The 22,133-nt window shown below is 43.4% G+C and overlaps 1 protein-coding gene across 4 annotated transcripts in view; it reads left to right on the forward strand.

Moving 5' to 3' along the window:
* Positions 1-21,092, forward strand: part of chd8 (chromodomain helicase DNA binding protein 8) — a 35,678-nt gene extending 14,586 nt beyond the window's left edge. Inside the window, exons 8-39 of one of the 4 annotated variants that reach the window (XM_079650433.1) lie at positions 2,966-3,169; positions 3,427-3,495; positions 3,591-3,646; positions 3,731-3,848; positions 3,937-4,020; positions 4,144-4,281; positions 4,457-4,578; positions 5,564-5,807; positions 6,186-6,362; positions 6,536-6,679; positions 6,777-6,875; positions 6,961-7,120; positions 7,595-7,805; positions 7,912-8,107; positions 8,291-8,461; positions 8,598-8,891; positions 10,713-10,930; positions 11,024-11,226; positions 11,400-11,556; positions 11,643-11,732; positions 11,838-11,941; positions 12,609-12,732; positions 12,997-13,072; positions 13,192-13,463; positions 13,712-13,965; positions 15,120-15,767; positions 15,848-15,954; positions 16,115-16,336; positions 16,965-17,060; positions 18,098-18,199; positions 18,290-18,394; positions 19,951-21,092. In XM_079650433.1, the coding sequence (XP_079506559.1) occupies positions 2,966-3,169; positions 3,427-3,495; positions 3,591-3,646; positions 3,731-3,848; positions 3,937-4,020; positions 4,144-4,281; positions 4,457-4,578; positions 5,564-5,807; positions 6,186-6,362; positions 6,536-6,679; positions 6,777-6,875; positions 6,961-7,120; positions 7,595-7,805; positions 7,912-8,107; positions 8,291-8,461; positions 8,598-8,891; positions 10,713-10,930; positions 11,024-11,226; positions 11,400-11,556; positions 11,643-11,732; positions 11,838-11,941; positions 12,609-12,732; positions 12,997-13,072; positions 13,192-13,463; positions 13,712-13,965; positions 15,120-15,767; positions 15,848-15,954; positions 16,115-16,336; positions 16,965-17,060; positions 18,098-18,199; positions 18,290-18,394; positions 19,951-20,316 (5,631 nt within the window). In that variant the 3' untranslated portion in view covers positions 20,317-21,092. Of the gene's footprint in view, positions 1-2,965; positions 3,170-3,426; positions 3,496-3,590; positions 3,647-3,730; positions 3,849-3,936; positions 4,021-4,143; positions 4,282-4,456; positions 4,579-5,563; positions 5,808-6,185; positions 6,363-6,535; positions 6,680-6,776; positions 6,876-6,960; positions 7,121-7,594; positions 7,806-7,911; positions 8,108-8,290; positions 8,462-8,597; positions 8,892-10,712; positions 10,931-11,023; positions 11,227-11,399; positions 11,557-11,642; positions 11,733-11,837; positions 11,942-12,608; positions 12,733-12,996; positions 13,073-13,191; positions 13,464-13,711; positions 13,966-15,119; positions 15,768-15,847; positions 15,955-16,114; positions 16,337-16,964; positions 17,061-17,175; positions 18,075-18,097; positions 18,200-18,289; positions 18,395-19,950 lie in introns of those variants that run through there. The other 3 variants (XM_079650434.1, XM_079650435.1, XM_079650436.1) reach the window with 3 other exon arrangements.
* Positions 21,093-22,133: the final 1,041 nt, after the last annotated feature.

Raw genomic sequence — 22,133 nt, forward strand, 5'->3', positions numbered from 1 at the left:
TTGCAATCTGTATGTGGCGGCGCTGCATTCTTACTTACGTTGCTATGATTATGGCGGTGATGCCGGCGCGGTATTTGAAATGTTCATATTGATATTTGTTTAACTCTGGCTGTGTAATAAAAAAATATGGCAAAACGAAAACAGCCAAGCGTCACAGCTTTTGGATTCACAAGCAAAGAAGCGAAGGAGTCTAAAAATGACAACGTGAACGGAAAACAACTTTTAGTTGGCCGGCTGTAAGCGGCGTTAGGGTCGAGTTTGACAGCTCCACACCGAGGGAGAGGCCTGCCGATGCGGAGCCTGAGGCTTCAACAACGGCCACATCCGCCGGCATAGTGACACCGTCTGTATTAGTAGAAGAGTGTTTTTATAGCAATTGATCGCATCCGCGCTGCTGCGCCAGTCAACAGAGCGTGCGTGTGACATATTTAGTAGCAGGATGTGCTCTGAAAAATAGGGCTCCCCGAAAGCAAATGGGTAATTCGAAAACTGACAGAGCTCCCTCTATACAAATCAAACTGTAGAAGGTGTGAAAGCACCTATTGTTTTAAATAATGGTCGGAATGTGACCTGTGAGCCTTCTGAATTACCGTGGGACAGCACATTCTAAACTAAAATGTTCAATCAATAAAGTAAAATCTTATCTTATCTTAATAATATCTTCATATTAATAATAATAATAAATCATACAGTATGTGTCCGAAAGGGAGCAGGAGGAAGCAAACACAAAAATATACTGCATATTAAAGCAAACGATTGTAAAGGTTAAAGTATGAGCATAACAAATAAAGAAGTGTAATGTAAACATTTACATTATAATTATGATTATTTAATATATAAAGACTATATATTATTGAATTACAAGATTAGATATACTTTAGTTGATCTAAAATATTGATGTGTTAAAATGCTCTTCAAAACACAACTGAAAGTCCATGAAACTTGTCTTTCTGTATTAGTGAATGAAGCGCCATCTCCTGGTTAAAACCTGAAATTGAAAATCTGGCAACGCCCTCTTGGAAAATAGTGGGAGGGCTTAACATTCCTCTATACTGGTCTTTGGCTGGTGGTAGGCAGGAAGCTGTAAGCTGGAGTCCGAAATTCAGTGCTCCATCTGTAGGTAAAAGAGGATTTGAAGGTTCCTCCCATTGAATTCCATGTTAAAAAAAAAAGAGCTTAAAAAGCTGAATATTTCAAAAAGTATGAAATATTTTGAAAAAGTTCAACGTTTCCCATCGATTGCTGAAAAGGCTGAATAGTTTGATATTTGAATGGTTTCTGTAGCTGAAAGTATGCTGAAGTTATTGAGAGCCAAAGTATTGGTTGATTTGAAGATTCAAAGAACTATAGTGGAATGCTGTGGCACAGCATTCGCACTAATTAGCATGAATTAGTCAACAAGACACCTAGTGGTGCACGATAATTATCGGCCCGATATTTGGAATTATGACGTCATCCCGATAAACCCGATAAAAGTATTAATAGCCCCGATAATATACAATATATCTTTTGGGTAAAAAAAAAGAAAAAAATACTGCGGTGTGGGTGGATTGGGATGAGGGGCGCTTGTTTTTCACTCGGCTCCTCCCGTTTTGCCAGTGCTGTGGTATTAGTGGTTTAAATCCAGCGCTCCCTAACTCATGCCTGGCTGTGACGTAAATGGTGTGCGGCCGTGAAGCCAGGACAGTAAACAAACATGTCGTCGGTAGTATGGGACTATTTCAAAGTTTCAGAGTTAGGTAGTTCGCTTGCTATTTGTATTAACAAATGCAATGCAGAACTTCCACGAGGAGGGAAAAAGGCAACGAGCTATAATACTTCCGACCTGATTAGTCACCTGAAACATCGACATCGCTACGATGGTGTGGTAAAAGCGTACAAAGACGCCTGCGCGTCTAAACTAGCGGCGAATCCAAAGCTAGCTGCAAAGGCACCAGGGCTTTTACCTATCGACGAGGCTTTTGAAAAAGGCGAGAAGTTTGCCAGAGACGACCCCAGGGCTAAAACGAGGAAAAAACTACAGGTACATTTAATATATATATATTATTATCGGTTAACGGTATCGGTATCGTTCTTGAGAAGCAGGAAGTTATCGTATCGGTTTCAAAAAAACAATATCGTGCACCCCTAAAGACACCTGGTATATTCCGCATGGACTGATTGGCCATGGCATGAGTCGTGTGGCGACCCATGGGCATTTAGATCACATACAAACGATCCACCGTCATCTAAAACTTCGAAATTCATCAAAATCGTTCCTCTGGGTGGCCAAATATGACCACTTTCTGGTTCTAACTGCCATTTTTGATTGATCAAATTTCAGAATTGGTTTCAGCATCCTCAATAACCCCTTAAATCACTCCAATATTGTCCAAGTCAGCAAAGCCATTTTTTAACTGTCGTCCATATAGGTTATAATGCTAATTAACGCAAATGTATGCCGATTGTGCAAATACCCAAAATACATTAGCATGCCACAGTTTCTAAATGCTGGGGACACATAGTATACATTTCTAACAGAACGTTGGTGCCACTCAACATTTCCAGGTTCACAAAAGGGTTCTATGCGCTGGCAAAAGACTATTACTGGTAGATCAGATGTTTATCAGATGTAGCCTCATTTTATAAATTCTCCTTATTGTTGCTAAGTTGGTGCTAAGGTGTCAGATGTCCTTTTTTTGAAAATGTCAAAACTGTACTACTGTCTCAGTCAATTAAACTACACAAATCCACATGTTAGTGTGTGGAACAGTGACAGATTGAGAGATGACAGATGGATGCACACTCCAGATCAGCTGTAGGCGTTTGTTGCAGAGAAGGAATTTGCTGTAAAATGTACAGTTAGGCACAGACGCTGAACGAATCATCACATCTGTTCTGATGTGAAAAGTGGGGTGTGCCCATCTCTTCATCTGCTTGACCTTTTACAATCGCGCTCACTACACGTTTGTCTTCCGGCCAGCAGAGGCGCTCCAATCGCGTGGTGAAAAGGAAGAAGTACACAGAGGACCTGGACATCAAGATAACGGACGATGAGGATGAGCAGGAGGATGTAGACGTTACTACGACCGCAGCAGCTGTGGCCTCCATCAGCGGCGGGTCAGCCGCGCAGCTCAAACAGGAGCTGGAGCTGGACGCCGACGGACAGCCCAGCATGCAGTTCTTTGTGGTGAGCGTCAAAGTGAAAGGATTGTCATAGGGTGGGGTTTTTGCTTTATTCATGATATATGTTAAAATATTAAGAAAATTGAAGCCTTTTTAAAGGGGCCATATTATGCTTTCCCCCTGTAGTTTGTTATATAGCTTTGTGTGCATGTAAATGGTCTGCAAAGGCTTAAATCCCCAAATTCCCTCCCGGTAGTTTGTCCCAGACTCTCAAAATGGCCCCTTTTTTTTAATGGTATCAATTGTTTGTTTTTTTAACAGGAAAACCCAAGTGAAGAAGATGCTGCTATTGTAGACAAAGTTCTGTCTTTGAGGCTAACCAAGAAGGAAGTATGTGCATTGTGTTATTTCATTTCATTCCAATACCATTATTGAATCCCATTTTTAAGAATCATAAAAACCCATCACCGTTCCTTGTTTTCCAGGTTTGTGTGGGCCAGTACACCAACGTTGAGGAATTCTTTGTAAAATACAAGAACTAGTAAGTTTCAATATCTCAATCCGTAACTTTGGTTTATTTCATGAGCAGACAGCTAAATGAGTAAATCCTGACTCTTGTTCTCAGTTCATACATGCACTGTGAGTGGGCCAGTTTGGGTCAGCTGGAGAAAGATAAGAGGATCCATCAGAAGATCAAGAGGTTCAAGGCCAAGCAGGCACAGATGAGGCACCTCTTCCAGGAGGTGAGACGGGGGCAGACCCTGGAAGCTCTTATTTTTAGCATGTAGTTCTAAAGCTTGAACTTTGTACTGACCCTGTGGTTCGGTTCAGGAGGAGGAGGCTTTCAACCCAGACTATACGGAGGTGGACAGGATCCTGGACGTCTCCCACAGTGTGGACAAAGACAATGGCGAGGTGAGAGATCAGGCTTCTCTCTGAGAAATCGCGCTACTGAACTGAACCCTTAAGAAGCATGACCCTTCTCTTATAAAGTATGATATTTGATCATGGTTGATAAATTCTTGCTTTCCCCTCTAGCCTGTTATCTACTACTTGGTGAAGTGGTGCTCTCTGCCTTATGAAGACGCCACTTGGGAGCTGAAGGAGGACGTGGATGAGGGCAAGGTCGAAGAATTCAGCAAAATTCTAAACCGACAACCCCGCCTGAAAAGAACGGTGAGCATTCAGGGGGAAGATAGCGAAAGTGTTTGGTACTTCACATTACATGTCATTTGGCTGACGCTTCTATCCAAAGTGACTTGCATACACTTCAATTCTGTAAACATGCCTACAGGAGCAATTGGTGTATCATTCCCATAGACTCTTTGATTCATTTTTCCTTCCTCCTCAGGCGCGGCCCTCTGCCAGTGCATGGAAAAAGTTGGAGGAAACCAGAGAGTACAAAAATTCCAACATACTCAGAGAGTACCAGCTAGAAGGAGTCAACTGGCTGCTCTTCAACTGGTACAACAGGTAATTATCACACAGAGGAGATAAGCACTACACTCCATAGTCACCTGTAGGATGTTGCTTTTTGATGCCACACTCGGATTGGATTACCAGGTAAGGTGCTGTAATTACAATAGTAGCAACTATAGAAAAGTATTGTATAATTAAGCAATAGCTCATGACAGGCTGTGGTATATGGCCATTATATCACAGTTAAGGGGCGTGGTTCGGCCCGAAGTTGTAACGGTTGTAGCTTTTCTCAGACGCGGAGGGATACTGACTTGTTGTGAAAAGTAACTACAAATCTACCCGTGATATACGCTCATTATATCACAGCTAAGAACCAATCAGATTGCTTGATTTGACTGGTCCGTTTTATAAGAGGTTATAACACAGCTTAGTTGAATACTTGATTATAACTGGTCAATTTGGAGATTCAGTGGTCTCCTCTTTTTCCGATAGAAGACCGTTGCTTAGGACGCGCTGATCAAGGGACTATGTGCAGCCATATCAATACGCAGGAAGAAGTCCCGTCACTTTAAGCTGTGGCCAAAAAATATATTTGTTTTTCCACCATTCAATACTTTTTGAATATTTATATTTTAAGTTATTTAGAGCAGCAAATGTTGGATGGCTAAATTGTCCCCAGTAAATGAAAGAAATTAAGAAAACAGTGCTAGAGAAGGAAAGACATTAGAGTCAGAGTAGAAAGGAAGATGACGACAGACAGACAGGAATTAAACACTGAATGGGACATAGTATGGGCTCTGGCAGACTGTCAAAGTCTGTTCACAAATTATTTTCCCTTTAACGAGTTAAGATTCAGAAAACTTTGTTCAACCAGATATAAAAATGAAGTTTTATTTTATGTTGCTATAATGACTGGTTTGCTGCACATGATCAATAACACAAGAAAAATGCATTGTCATCTTTAATCAGGTTTGCGATAATGCTTGTCAATTGCTTCTCCCAACACGTCACTAATGACTCCCTGTGTCTTGTCTCTCAGGCAGAACTGTATCCTGGCAGACGAGATGGGTCTGGGGAAGACCATCCAGTCCATCGCGCTGCTGTCGGAGGAGTACGATGCCGGCGTCACCGGCCCTTTCCTGATCATCGCTCCACTCTCCACCATCACCAACTGGGAGAGGGAGTTTGTCACATGGACCGACATGAACGCCATCGTGTACCACGGCAGCCTGGCCAGCCGACAGATGATCCAGCAGTACGAGATGTACTTCAAGGATGACAAGGTGGAGTTATTACTTTTATTTTATTTATCTCACTATTATTAGATTGTCAATTAACTTGTTAAAAATTCCCCATTAGCACAAATATGGGCACTGGCTATTCTTCCTGCGGCTCACACTCAATCAGTCAATTCTACATTTACACAATATATCCACATAAACAAACAAAACAACACATTTTGTGTAATTATCAAAGAAACGTTCTTGTCTGAAATAACCTAAAATATTTGATCAATCCTACACTTTCAGACAACAACAAAAAAGATCCAAAAATAATCTATTACAAATATTTATAAATGTAAAGAGAGATTTCTATTTCCACCCTTGTTTGCATTTTGTCTCTTACACATGTTGAATAAAAGATGGCCCTTCTCTCTGCAGGATCACTTGATCCCTGGTGCGTACAAGTTTGACGCCCTCATCACAACGTTTGAGATGATCCTGTCCGACTGCCCGGAGTTGAGGGAGATCTCCTGGCGCTGCGTGATCATCGACGAGGCTCACCGACTCAAGAACCGCAACTGCAAGCTGTTGGACAGCTTGAAGATGTTGGATCTGGTGAGTCATTTTGAAACAAAACGTATGGTCAAATTTGCAGAGAAAGAAAGTTCTTTGTTCCCTGAAATACTTCCTTTGTATTTGGTATTCACTTACCTGTCTGCCTGATTGATATTTTTGCCCTACCCTTTCCCTCTCTATCTCCTAAATGTGCTATCTGTTGCTTCTCCCAGGAACACAAGGTGTTGTTGACCGGCACTCCTCTCCAGAACACAGTGGAGGAACTCTTCAGCCTGCTTCACTTCCTGGAGCCGGCTCAGTTTTCCTCTGAGACTGAATTCCTCAGAGACTTTGGGGACCTCAAAACAGAAGAACAGGTGTGGAATATACACTCACTTTGGCCATGAAACTCGCAATTGTAACACACTCATCATTGACATTGTCACTAAGAAAATGATTTACTTTGACCCATAGGTTCAGAAGCTGCAGGCCATCTTGAAACCCATGATGTTAAGAAGACTCAAAGAGGATGTCGAGAAGAATTTGGCGCCCAAACAGGAAACCATCATTGAGGTAGGTGTAAATAATGAACATGCGATGTAAACTGAAGGACACAAATAAAGCAACAATGAAATGATTTCACTGTATTTGATCTCAGGTTGAGTTGACGGATGTCCAGAAGAAGTATTACCGGGCCATCCTGGAGAGGAACTTCACTTTCCTCAGTTTAGGTGTGACCAGTAACAGCAACGTCCCCAACCTGCTCAACACTATGATGGAGCTACGCAAGTGCTGCAACCACCCCTACCTCATCAATGGTATGTCATCACAATATGAACTTATTAACTCTTCATATTACGCATCTCGTTGTCTGCATGTATGTTTGTTTTATTCAGTCTCAAAATTAACTGTTTCATATAATCATTGGCTTGCTTTCCAAATCATTTGTAGGGCATTTTGGGATAGTAATATTTTATTTAAAAAGCACGTAATTGAAGTTTGCATTTATAAGGGCTGAATTATTTTGGGGAAAATGTGTAATTAAGTGCTATTTTTGACTGATTTTGCATCAGAAATATGAACATATTTTGACTTTACCAAATATTGTGCTTACTGCTATCTAAATGTTGCACTTTTTCATAAAAACATTTTAGAGTAATTGTTATATTATTTATTTGGTGGCACTTTAGAAAATGGTCTTATATTAAATAAAACAATTTTTTCACACACTAAGCAGTCTGAACTGCATTTGCATAGTTCGATAACATAATATAACTGTGTCTCTTGTCCAGGCGCGGAGGAAAAGATCGTTACGGAGTTGCGGCAGGTGTACGACCCCATGGCCTCCGACTTCCATTTGCAGGCTCTGATTCGCTCGGCCGGCAAGCTGGTGCTACTGGACAAGCTGCTGCCTCGCCTCAAGGCCGGCGGCCACAAGGTGCTCATCTTCTCCCAGATGGTGCGCTGCTTGGACATTCTGGAGGACTACCTCATCAACAAGAGGTAAGAGGGCCAAGGTGGCTCTAAAAGCGTAAAGATTGTCATAACATGAAAGTATTGTGAGGAGTTATGAGATGTGCTAATGTAAGGAATGTTATTTCTTTAACAGATACCTTTACGAGCGAATCGATGGCAGAGTGCGTGGGAACCTACGACAAGCTGCCATCGACCGCTTCAGCAAGCCCGACTCGGACCGATTCGTCTTCCTGCTGTGTACCAGGGCTGGAGGCCTGGGTATCAACCTCACTGCTGCTGACACCTGTGTGATATTTGACTCTGACTGGAACCCTCAAAATGACCTGCAGGTACGATAGATATATATCTGCTGTCTGTCCTAAAGATAGTTCAATAGGGCTACAACAACAAACAGTCTTTCCGTTTATTCCCTCGGTTCTTTAAGTGTATATTTTCCCATTTAGTGCTTAAAAACGTTGAACAGCAGCTGCACATGATGCTCTTTTGACCCCTCTTTTAATTTCTTATTTCAGGCTCAAGCTCGGTGTCATCGTATTGGCCAGTCCAAGGCGGTGAAGGTGTACCGTCTGATCACTAGGAACTCCTATGAGAGGGAAATGTTGGATAAAGCCAGTCTGAAGCTCGGGCTGGACCGTGCCGTCCTGCAGAGCATGAGTGGGAACAAAGAAGGCAACAACAACGGGGTGAGAAAAATAAAATCTGTCATATTTCTAGATGCCACGTCATTCTTGGGTCAGTCGCTGTTGCAGTACGCTTAGTTTATTTCGAAAATAGAATTCTAAATTCACTTGTGTAAATATCTCTCTGCGTCGCCTTTAGCCGGTGCAGCAGTTCTCTAAGAAGGAGATCGAGGACCTGCTGAGGAAAGGAGCCTACGCCGCCATCATGGACGAGAACGATGAAGGCAATCGCTTCTGCGAGGAAGACATCGACCAGATCCTGCAGCGAAGAGCCACCACCATCACCATCGAGAACGAGGGCAAGGGCTCCACGTTCTCCAAGGCCAGCTTCGTGGCCTCTGAGAACCGGAACGACATCGCCCTTGACGACCCTGAGTTCTGGCAGAAGTGGGCCAAGAGAGCCGACATAGATATGGACACCATGACCAGAAAGGTACGATCGCCACAACATGTGAAATACTGGAATTTAACTAGTGTCTGGAAAGGTTTTAAAGGGGCCCTAATATGAAACCTGAAAAAGAGCATCATATGTCCTCTAATGTCCCAGACAAATGGGAGAAATTCTGATCAAATATTATCTGTGTTTATTATTGAGCTTAAAACAATTGAAAGGATGGCTATGTAAAGAATGATGTGATCAAGAATATCTCAAGATAAAGCGAGCTGTTATGTGCCATCATGACGAGCATATTATATATATTACAATGAAGCGCGAGCTGTGTGCTCGTGTCTTCCTGTCTGTCGGCTGAACTCTGCTGCTCGGCGATGATGGTCTAGCTTCAGCAGCTACATTACCTACGGTGCGTTCGTTAACAGTAACTGTGCGGTCCGGAGTCACTGTGGCACAGACTGGACCGCTGGTGAACAGCTGTTAAAACAGGCCGTTCAGGTGTTCTGGAAAACTGGAAAGTTTTTCTGTCGCAATATTATTTAAGGAATCGTTGAGCTAGCTAACTAGCATACATTAATATTATATCTGCTAACGTTAGCTTTAGGCTTCGTTTTCTAATAGTTTTTTTCATAGGCTATAAACAGAGGTGGTATAAGTATAGATCTTGTACTAGATTAAAAGTAGAAGTACTCAGATCTTGTACTAGATTAAAAGTAGAAGTACTCAGATCTTGTACTTGAGTAAAAGTAGAAGTACTCAGATCTTGTGCTAGAGTAAAAGTAGAAGTACTCAGATCTTGTACTTGAGTAAAAGTAGAAGTACTCAGATCAGTGTTTCCGCCAGACCAGGGCTGCGAGGGCGTCTACCCCTGAATTTTGACTTGAGCCGTCCCTTATAGATACTGTCTTTTTACGTTAGTGAGCCGGATCATTTGGCTCGGCTCTCTTAAAGGTGGGGTAGGTAAGTTTGAGAAACTGGCTCGAGATACACTTTTTGTTATATTCCATGGAATGCTCTTAACATCCCGATAGCAATGAATATCTTAAGTGCTTTGACAAAAAATCCATTAAAAATATCATCTGTGGAAGCCGTGGTACTGTAAAAAGCACAGCCAATCATTTTAGCCGGCCTGGCTAAAATAACTGGATGGCCTACCTGCCTGTCAGCCTTCCATCTGTGCACAAACTTATCTCGTGCCCTCATTGGTCATGTGCGCGTTCGTGTGTGTTGGAGGAGGGGCTCTGTAAGGAAGTGGCAGATTTGTTCCGCCTGTGTATTTTCAATTTCTAGCGCACTCGAGCTGGTTTCTCCAAAATTACCTGCCCCACCTTTAAAGCGCCGGCTGTTTCGGCTCCCAAACGGCTCTTCATGTTACCACAGTTTACCACGGAGCCTCAATATCGCCGCTGCGAGGCTCCGGCGCTCGCAGCTCACGCGCGTGCTCCACTAAAACCCCCCCGCTCATCCTGTAGCAGGCACCTTTGATGTCGGGGAAACAATCTTCAATACTCCGAAAAGAATCCCACCAGACTCTTTTGCCCCTCCAACAGATGGATGTCCTTGTCCTGTTTCCTTTTCGTCATTTCAAGCGATAAAAACTCTCTATCTTCTCTCAAATTATTAATATTTTTGGACGCCCTCGGCTCGAGTTCAGGGCGTCCCGAGCTGAATAGGGGCGGGAAATGAGGGCGTCACATGACGGCAAGACGCTCCCCTGGCGGAAACGCTGACTCAGATATTGTGCTTGAGTAAAAGTAAAAGTACTCAGATCTTGTACTTGTAATTACAGGCTACTGGAACACTAGCTTTTATATGAAATACTTATTCATTGCGATGTAACCAATGTTACTTCACTCCCAATAGAACACCCTCGTGATCGACACTCCAAGAGTCCGCAAGCAGACCCGCCAGTTCTCCAGTTTACGAGGTGAAGGTGGAGACCTGTCCGATGACAGCGACGATGAGTATCCGCCTGCCAACTCCAGACAGTCGCGGGCCTCCCGGCGCTCCGACCGCCACAGTGGAACTGGCTACGGACGCACAGACTGTTTCCGGGTGGAGAAGCACCTGCTCGTCTATGGGTACGTACACTTTGCTGCTCAATTTCCGAATGTATTCTCTTCGGCCTCGTCCCTTTTCCTTACTCTGCTTCCTGTTTTCTTCTTCTCCTCCAGTTGGGGTCGCTGGAAGGACATCTTGTCCCACGCCAGATGTAAGCGGCGTCTGAGTGAACGTGACGTGGAGACGATCTGCCGCGTCATCCTGGTGTTCTGTCTGCTCCACTATCGGGGAGATGAGAACATCAAGAGTTTCATCTGGGAGCTCATCACACCACCGGAGAACGGGCGTGAACCCCAAACACTTCTCAACCACTCTGGTACACACACAATGTTTAAAATATCTGTCAACTTTCTCAAAAAGGGGATGAATTACTTTTTTGGAGAAGGAAAAAGTACAAACTCCTACTAAAACCACAACCTATTTTCTTTTAGCCAAAGCTTGTACCTTATCTGTTGAATGTTTTAAAATAAACGTTTTGTTTTCTTCTAGGCCTGTCTATCCCTGTTCCAAGAGGCAGGAAGGGTAAGAGGGTAAAGGCCCAGAGCACATTTGATATTCAGAAGGTGGAGTGGATCCGCAAGTTCAACCCTGACACCCTGCTACTGGACGACAGCTACCGCAAGCACCTCAAGCACCAGTGCAACAAGTGAGTGAAGCCCAATCAGCTGTAACTCACTGTGTGTCATTTAGCCTCCATGTCCAAACACTGAAACCTCTCCTCTCCTACCTCAGGGTGCTGTTGAGGGTGCGGATGCTCTACTACCTGAAACAGGAGGTGATTGGAGAACATTCAGACGCCGTCCTGAAAGGGGCTGACATCAGGTACTGAATCTGCCCTTAGTACATTAAGCTAAATGCAGAACACACAGGCTCCATTACGGAACACAGTATGCCATGCAGTTGTTAATTTTATTAAATTTCGTCCAGGGATGTTGACATCTGGATGCCTGAGATGGAGCAGCAGGAGTTCCCCGCAGGATGGTGGGACACTGAGGCAGACCGCTCACTGCTTGTTGGCGTATTCAAACATGGTAGGATTTTTCTCTATAACCATGTTAAAACTGAAATAAGCACATGGGTTAATTAAAACACGGGAAAACCCGCAAAGAATAGGTGATGAACTCCTTCCCCATTGCCAGTGGAAGTATGCCCTAGTACTTACTCATTTATATTTTATATATAATTATCATTCAGTATTTCTTTTAAGCTCTGAAAGCAGAGTTATGGATGTTGAAACAGTGGAAAGACTAAACAAGATGGCTGTAATGAGTTTTCTTTTACTTTCTGTGGATTTTGAATCAAGTGTGTTTTTTATAATGTTTAGCAAGGGAACATTACCAAATGATTAGGTGGAGTCTTACGTGTTGCGTTGTTAATAACGAATGGATTTGAATTTACTTCAACACACGTCAAATGGCAACAATTCACCTTTTTCATCACTGCCAATGGGAGCTGGAATAAGTGCTGATATGGACATACATCACTTGTCGTAGGTGTGAAAGGGGATTATTTAAGCTTAATATATTTATGAGAATAGGTTGTGGATATAATACAAAACAGTTTCTCTCAGCGTGGAGATCATGTTCACCGTTGTTATGTAACATTTGTCAAGCTGCTGCGTTTGCCACCCTTCTGAGACTGGCCATTTCACAAGGCTTCGAGCATTTTCTCATTTAACACACTTGTCTCTGTTGCCAGGTTACGAGATGTACACCACTATGCGTGCTGATCCCTGCCTCAGCTTCCTGGAGAGAGCCGGTCGGCCCGACGACAAGGCCATCGATGCTGAGCAGCACACTGGTGACGCCGAGCTGGGAGATGAGTGAGTAATGCTGAATGCAAATGTATTTGTTTATACATTTGTAGCAGTATTACCAGTAGAAGTGGATATTGTTTAATTGTAGACATTTTCTCATTTATGTCCATTCTAGAGACCCTATTATAACCACATTTCAAAATGTCAAATGCTTGTCGTTAACTACACGATACCTTTACATTTGGTGTCCCTTTACTAAACACTTCTTACCTTTTTTTTTTTTATAAAATGTATTAATAATAACCATCTCTGATTGTTTGTGTTGTGCAGTGCTGATTTTGATAAATACTCAGAGGACCCGGAGTTCAAGCCTGCGTCAAGACACGCCAAAGATCTGTTTGACGAGGTATGAATCTGATCCTTCGTATTAAAAGTTGTCTGCACTGGTCGATTCCCAAAGAATATTTTGTAACTAAGCAACAGTGATAAACAATTGGATGAGTCTCCTCTGATCTCGTGCTGCAGACTGACTCCATGAACGTGGACGATGAGATTACTGTGGAAGACAAGGTGGGTCCGGTGATCACGGAGAGCTTTTCCAGCGTGAGCGGTGCGTGCGACTGGCCCTCCAGCTCTTCGCTGACGGCGCGCATGCGGCGGCTGATCACGGCGTACCAACGCAGCTACAGGCAGGTGCAGCTGAAGATCGAAGCGGAGGCGAAGGGCGACCGCAGGCGCAGGCGCTGCGAACAGGCCAGCAAGCTGAAGGAGATCGCACGGCAGGAGCGCCAGCAGAGGTACGCTGGGGCTGCATTATGGTTTTAATGTGACACTCATGGTAACAGAAGTTATATCTTCAGTGTTGCACTGTTTTTATCCTTGAGGGTAACAGATGTAAGAAATGTGCCTGTAAGCGGTTTTGTTTTAAATGGACAATTGCTAGAATGAAATGAATTTTTATGCTACGATAGTCTCATTAGATATACAATCTGTAGGGACCTGCCAATTCAAAAATACATTATTTTCTTTCTCATCCTTCACTTAGCTCCACTGTCTGTGTTTCCCCCAGGTGGACGCGTAGGGAAGAATGCGACTTCTACCGCGTGGTTTCCACTTTCGCAGTGCAAAAGTTTAAAAAGGAGCCAGGACTTCCTGAGGCAGGAGAGCCTGAGTTTGACTGGAACCGCTTCCGTACCTTTGCTCGTCTGGACAAGAAAACAGACGAGAGCCTCAGTCGATATTTCCGCTCTTTTGTCGCTATGTGCCGGAGAGTTTGCCACCTGCGCACTGGCCGCGAAGGTAACTACCACTAAAAATGCATTTTAAACAAAACCTTTATATTATTTTTAACCTCGGGGGCTGCGGGCTTTTTTTTCATGAAACTTTGTCTAAGGGCTTCTTAACATTTAACAACCTATGAATGTGTCATACCCACTTAACGGGAAGAAAAACTCAGCTAACTGACGTTACGAACCATCTTTAGCTAAACGAAACACAAGGGTAATATCAAGCCTCTGAATTAGCCCTGAGCGAAAAAATGCTAATGCACTTAGCACAGAACTCACGGTAGAAATGCTTTATTACTTATCGGATCTGCACAAACAAGATATCAGATTTAAAGCACAGATTCCACAGATTCTAGAGGTATAAGTATCATCACTGTGAGACCAGAACTCAGGGTAGCAAAGGCAAACCCAGACAACACACAACGTAGCTTTACGGGGCCAAAACGGCAAATCCATCTTACCTTTGCTGTGTTCTGATCAAAAGTTGTGTTCAATGGCATTAAAACGATAAAAACGTTGCCGAAGGTTAACCCAATGTCTCTGTGTCCCTTTGAAATGATTACTGATAATCCATCATCATATTTATGGAAATAAGTTTTCAGTTTTCAGAGCGTAACATAGCTTTCGGTTTGGGCAAGCTGCGTGTGCATCACTCTCACTCCTCAATGGTAACGTGTAGGTGGATTTAGGAACTTCTCCTCAATTATATTGGCCCGAGGGGGGCCAGAGATATGGCAAATCCACCCAATTTAAAAAAAAAAAAAACCTCTCTAAAAAGGTCAAATGTCACTTGTTTCGCATCAATCTTTATACAGGGTACTTATTATATGTTATAGTTTGGATTCCTAAAGCTTTTAGTCTCCTATCCCATCATTCAAGGGTGGTTTTCACTGTAAGAAATGTTTTTTATTTGGACGGACCCTAGTTTACATTTTTTTTACAATGTTCAATCTGAATTTACTTGATTCTAACTTTTATACATCCAACTCACAGGTTTATCATTACTTTGAGAAAAAGGATTATTAATTTTCCCCTTTTTAGAAGTGAAGATATAGTCATTTGTTCTGGGCATGTCATTTTCGAGCCTGAGACCTGAAAAACAGGCTCAGGGCTAAACCGGTTAAAAGCAGAGTCCCATATAGTAAGAATGTCTTCTCTCCCCCTCAGATGTAGTCGAGCATCCCCAGAATGTGGCCCCCATCACTGAGGAGCGTGCTTCCCGTACCCTTTACCGCATCAGCCTGCTGCGTCGCCTCCGTGAGCGAGTCCTGCCGCATCCGCTGCTGGCGGAGCGTCTTTCTCTGGCTCCGAACACCTCCGAGCTGCCCGCCTGGTGGAATATTCCCGAACACGACCATCAGCTGATGCTCGGGTCGTCCCTGCACGGCGTCAGCCGCACCGAGCTCTCCATCTTCCCAGACCCTCAGTTCTCCTTCAACCAGGCTCGGGATGAGTTTGTCCTGACCCAGCAGTCTGCTCCACCTCCGCCTCAGCCCATCATGCCCATCATGCCCACCATCCTGCCAAAGGTGGAGGAGGACATGCCTGTTGTGAAAGAGGAGCCGGCTTACGAGGACTCCCTGCTGCTTGGAGGAGAAATCAGTGCCGTCCTGCAGAGCACGCCCAGAAGTCATCATGATGGCAAGGAGAGAGGGCAGGGCTGGAACATCAAGAGGAGCAAGGGGAGGGTCGGGAAATCAGGAGAGAGGAAGGGGGAGGGAGGCTCGGATTCCGATTCTGACTCTGATTCAGGCTCGTCGTCGTCTGGGCGATCAGGCAGCAGCGATGAGAGTGGAGAGAGTGATGAAGAAAGAGGTCATTTGCTATTTCACAGAAAAATGATAAATGCTTCAAGAATAAACCAAATGTAACAGTTTCCCCTTTCCCCTTCTTAGCACGCATGAAGATGTGTGACGTGGACGGAGACAACAGTTTACTCTCTATGAGCACATCTCAGGACGGCCTTCTTCCCCCCGATCCTCTCAGAGTGGATTGGCCCAAGGTAGTTCATGTACAATTTATCATTGTCTGTTTAACTTCATTCAAATCTCAAAGCATTTCTCTTGAAGGATAAATCATTGCATGTATTTAAACTAATTCAGGATTAGTAAAGCACATCTAATCTAATATATGATTTTATTGTTGCTCTTTCTTTGCCTCAGGACCGCGTGTTGATCAACCGCCTGGACAGTTTGTGTACGCTGACGCTGAGCGGTCAGTGGCCCACGGGGCGGCGCTACCTGCCTGAGGCTCAGCTCGCCCCGAGCTCAGAGCTGGGGGGAGACGAGATGGCGTTCACGAGGTTGAACCGAAAACCCGCCGGCACACCAGGGGCCCCCGGGGAGGAGGGTGAAGATGGGGAGTTCACCGTCAAGCTCCTTAAGGTGAGAAAACAACAACACAACCACAATCTGTCACCAGTGTGAATCTGACAGGTCTTAAAGAGGCCCTATTATGGTTATGGGGTTTGTTCCTTTCTGTAGTGTGTTATGTAGGGTTTTAGTGCATGTAAATGGTAGGCAAAACATAAAATCCCACAGTTCCCTCAAGAGGGACTTTCTCTCTCACACTCCCCTGCCTGAAACGTCTCAATTAGACTACTTTGTTTACTTCCTTAACATACTGACATGGCTACATAACATTGCTTTCATTTGCTTCTGCTCCAACACATTGATAGACGAGATATGAGCTATGGGGCAGGACATTTCTTATTGGTTGCTCAATCACAACGGTGCTGACCAGCTAGCCAATCAGAGCACACTGGGTTCTGGTTTCAGACAGAGGGTGAAAAGAGGTGCTGCAGCACAGGCAGTACGAGAAAAAAAAACCTACCTTTTTCAACATTAAATCATGAAAACATGTCACAGAAGAGACACAAATACACTTATGAGACTGAAAATGAGATAATAGGGCACTTTAACATTTGAGCTGTAATCATGCAGCCCTGCTACAGGGTGAAGGTTGATATGGGCTCTATGGCTAATTTAGAGGTCTCTGTGTGTCCCCTGTCAGGAGGAGGGGCTGAAGCTGACCTTCTCTAAGCACGCCATGATGCCCAACGGATCAGGGGGAGAGGGAAGTGCCCGCAAGAAGCGCAAGGACCAAGACGTAAGTGTGTCAGATCGGCATGAGCTCCTCTGTAGTCCAGGAAGAGTCGGATGGGAAAACAGAAGCTGCTCTGGATTTTAGTTTGATCACTTTGTTTTGGCTGTCTCTCTTTTAGTTATCAGACCCAGATGGACTCAATGATCCTCTGGAGAAAACTCCTCGGCGCAGGGACCCCCCCACCTGGTTGAAGGAGAACCCAGATTATGAGGTGGAGGGAGACATGTTGGAGGTATAATTAGGGCATGCATTTTAGCTGATGATGAGCTGTCATACATATAGTTGCGATTTAACAATTTTATACTCCGTCTCTGTTCATTTTGGCTTTTGCCTAAAGCCATGTTAGTTTCTATGGCTACTCATCAAATGCCATCATCAGTACAGGAGTGTCAATTCATCTTCATATCGTTTGCAGCATCAATGTTTCAACCAATTGCACAGCTGCAACTAGATTAGATCAGACTTGGTGAGTGGGCCGAGCGTATGAAATGAAAAAGTGTTTTATAAATGCAACGAAAAAACCCAAGCCTTGTTGACAGTTCCTCATTCAGCTTCCAAACTGTGGCAAGGAGACAGAGGGGAGCCTTGGTTTTGGATCAAGAGATGAAGTTGGTACTCACTTTGGATTCTGTACAATAATACTTGATAACTGTACTGTAGTTTGTTAGCAAACATTTCTCTGTGTCCATCTTGCTTCGTTAGTAAGATATACAGAGAAATAATGAGCTGAAAGAAAGGAACCTGTCCAACAGAGGCGAGATTTAGACAGCCAAGCTTTTCTCCTGATATAATGCACTTTCTAATTGTTGCCACTTTGTGTCTTAGGCTTTTGTTTCTTTTGTTTGTAACAACTTTGTGAAATGATGGCAGTAAGCTCAATTCATGTCGTTCAGGGGATTATGTAACGATTACTAGAGGCCTCCGTATTTTCACGAGTTGTTCAAGTGTTAAATAAATATGAGGCCCCTGTCTCAGGTGGATTGGGATACAAATGTCTAAAATATTGTTCAGCTATTTCATAATGTGTCTTGTTTCCTCAGCTTCTTGAGAACAGGAGCAAGAGGAAGAGGAGGAGGAGGGCAGACAAAGCCCTGACAGGCAGTGAGAAGGTCAAAGTCATTAACATGCGGACAGGAAAAAAGGTGAGGCACACAGTGATTGGTATCATACCCCTGATTTGTTAGCTGTTTGTTATCTCTTGCTAACAGACACACATGTTTTTCCCTCTGTAGGTTGGAGCTGCTTTCTGTCCGATGCTGCAAGACCTGAAGGAATACCTGCAGGAGAACCCTGACAACGCTGTAGCAGCCGACTGGTCTGAGACTGTTCGGAGCTCTGTACGTACTAAAGATGTTATTACGAGGTTTTTCTCCGCAGTGTTTGAACCTCTAGATCAAGGGTGCCCAACCTTTTTTGAACCAAGAGCTACTTTTAAAGTTGCCAGTCTGCCGAGATCTACCAGTCCAAATAGAGAGGGGGGGGCTGGGGTGCTAGCAAACTGTCAACTGGGGGGGAGCCTCGCTGCGGGGAAACGGCGGTGCAACTTCAATGATGCCTTTTTTAAAAACATAAAAAATGAAGGGCGGTGACGGCCGTCAGCGAATCGAGCCGGCCCTTGACGACCGGCGGTTCTGTGATTCTACAGATGGCCAGTCTGCGGCGGGTGGTAAACACATACCGGAAGTAAAAAAAGACGTGCAACGGGACGGTGTTCCCACGGGAAACAAAACTTAAAATATTAAATGAAACAATCTCATCTCTTAAAATTATTAAAAGAAATTATATAAATTATTATTATGAATTAAACATTCACAAACGTATAATGATGTATTCACATGTTTAACTGTTACATATGCACGCAACGAACAGAAGAGCTTAGGGCAGAATTAGGAGGGAATTCCGTCTCGTAGCGTTTGTGCACTGTTTTGAAATACCGCTCCTAAATTACCTTTCTTTGATAAAGTCACGCTCGCATTACAGATGAGAAAGATGGACTTTGAATTTGAATAGATACAAAAATAATCTTCCTCCCACTCGGAGTGAAAATTATATATTTTGGGCTTTTTTGCTTCTGCCATAATTGCGGTCTTGTGTGTGTGCGGACTGTCACTCCTGTTGCCACGGACAACATCAGCTAACTAGTGCCCACTGCCCACCAGCCACACCCCGACACATGGGGTCACGCCAATCACAAAGCTTTGATGCGTTCAAGTGCATTATTCTGGCACAGGAAGATTACGTTATAGGACATTAACGATAAAACAGAATATTGTTGTTCTATTTTTAGACACATCTCGCGATCGACTGGGAATCTCCCCTGCTCTAGATGAAAATGTGGTTAAAAATAATGTTGCACACCCAATATGTTTCCATGCAGACAAACTAAAGCAGCTGTCACTCATGACACGTGTTCAGGTCTCACTTCAAAATACTTTGAGTAAAGTCCTTTGTTTACTTCTGTAACAAAGTGACATCAATATGTAACACTCGCTAGCACTCCAACACATTTTACGTGATAGGCTTAGGGGCTGGACATTTCTAAGTGGTTGACTTATCACAACAAAGCCGGGTCGGCTGACCAATCAGAGAAGACTAGGCTCTGGTTTCAGACAGAGGGTGAAAAGCATATGAGAAAAATAAAGAGCTTTTTGAACACTAAAGCATGGAAACATGTCACAGTAGAGGCACAAAATATGAACCTGAAAATGAGCATCAAAAGGCTACGTTACGGCTTTTTACGAGATTACATTTTCATCTTTAACCACTTGGCCAGTGTATCCACATTATCAATAATCATTTATCATATCGAGGTATCTGATGAAATCCCACCCTCCTAACTGTTTCTTCATTATAGACTTTGCGGTATTTCTGACAATATCTATTCTTCCCACAGGGCTTCCTGCCCGAGACCTTCTTCCACCGACTGCTGAGTGAGCACTCGGAGCTCCCGAAGAAAAGCCGACGCCGCCACCATCACCATCACCACCACCTTCACCACACTCCAGAGCCCACCACCGAAGACCCCAACCTGGACGGGGTTGAAGAGGAGACCCTGGTGTCAGACGGAGCCTACATGATGGACGAGGAGGACCTGGAGACCTCCCACCACTTCCTCACCAGTCCAGACTTTGACGTTAAAATGGAGGGCGGCGACAGCCTTTCCCAAGGCGACTACGACAGCTCCGATCAAGAGGCGCTATTGGACGATGTCATCATAGCACAGAAGGACTCCGACTCTTCATCGAGCTCAGAGGATTGACTGAACCCCCCTTCCCGCACACATTGGACGTAGTCCCCTTCTCAACAATGAATCATGTTATTCCTCGTCGTTTATTTTGACCATATTATGTTTCAAATTACAGATTAATGTTTTTTTTCGTTGCTACTTTTATTCATTATTTTATATAGAGATTTTTTCCATGAAAGGAGCAGGTTTGCACCCATCTGTTTTCTTTTTTCGTCATCACAGTTGTGTTCCATCTTTCTCTACTTGCTCCTCCTCTGACCTCTGACATAATGGCAAAAAGCTGAGCTTTCTTATTTCAGGACTCATCATTCTCCTCCTCTTCCTGTCCCATGACATTCCCAGCCATGACCAAAAGGGGACCCCTGCTGTACAGATGCCCTTTTCTTATCAAATGACCTCAATGCTGGTCCTCTAAGCGCTACATGCAACTGGACGTGTACTGAGCAGAAGCGCGGATCCAGATCCCACAACCCCCCCCCCCCCCCCCCCCCCCCCCCCCAACCACCACCACCACCACCACCAATCTTGTTTGGTCATATCTACTGTCCTGACAAGACTGTGAACTAAAAGGGGATCCAGTGCGTGGGTGTACTGTTATTGTTTTCACTCTGGGAGGGGGGGGAAGTGGTGTATTAGTTACTGAAGCAGTGCTAGGAGGATGGGTGTATTGTACAATGTAGAGCTGATCAGTTGTGTACTGTGGTACAAAGATGACGGCAGTGAGTTACTATTCTTGTTTTATGATCTGAGTGTATCTGTGAAATGAATAACAGCAATCTACAGTGAAAGCAGGTTTGTGTGTTTTATTGTAAACTTTCATCAAGCCGAAGCAATATAATATATATGTTGTGTCTTTTTCACAGCAGGGGATACTGCATAGGAGCTAAACTGATTTCCATTCATTTTGAACTACAATTTATTAATGCCAGTTATGTACACAAAACCAACATGTTTTGAGACCAATGAAGTATCTGATAGTAGTAGATATGAACTGCTTAAAGTTTGCTAATATATACAATACATGTTCTACATCTATTGATTTTCCTGGAACATTGTGGCTGAGATGTTATTGGGTTCTTCCACTATATTCAAAATATAACTAATCCCTTACTAATCTTGCTTTCAAACAGTAAATATATTATATTAAATACATGTGATAAATGTTATTTAAAGGTCAACAAATGTACAAGAACCAACCCAAATGTGATTGTAGCATTCAATTGGAGTGGAGTGAAGTCAAGGAATTAAGTGAAATATTTCACAGGTAGATCACAATATTACATGTTGACAATAAGAACCAATGCATCTTTCACCCATTCAAAAATACCATTAGATGGCTGCAGAAGGTAAGGAAAATAAATAAAAACATAAATAATGAAATAAACTAATATTATTCAAGGCAAGTTTTGTAGTTGTATATTTGCGTACCTATTTTACAGACCCTTACAGGTTTGTTATAGCCTTTTAAGTAACATGTCACTTGTTTTTATATGCAAATCAAAAATATTTGCTTTGATACTTACACGTACTGTACTTAAAATAATGATAGATTTATGCAGGCCTAAATTAACGAACACATAAATGTAACAGCATGGCAACTGTATGCAAACCCAAAACGAAATGTACTATGTGCATAATAATCACAATTTGTTTCCTGCTATTTGACCCTTAGGGGCCTCCGTAGTTTACTTCAAATGTAAATTGAAATAAGTCTTTTATTTCGTATTCTACTGGTTAACAAAACGTTAAAACAAGAAAAACGGGTGTGAAAACAGTTTAAGCTTTTTGCTTAATAATACTAGTTGTTTGCGGCTTAACAAGTCACATAG

The sequence above is a fragment of the Notothenia rossii genome, assembly GCF_949606895.1.
Source record: "Notothenia rossii genome assembly, chromosome: 9".
Classification (NCBI taxonomy): domain Eukaryota; kingdom Metazoa; phylum Chordata; class Actinopteri; order Perciformes; family Nototheniidae; genus Notothenia; species Notothenia rossii.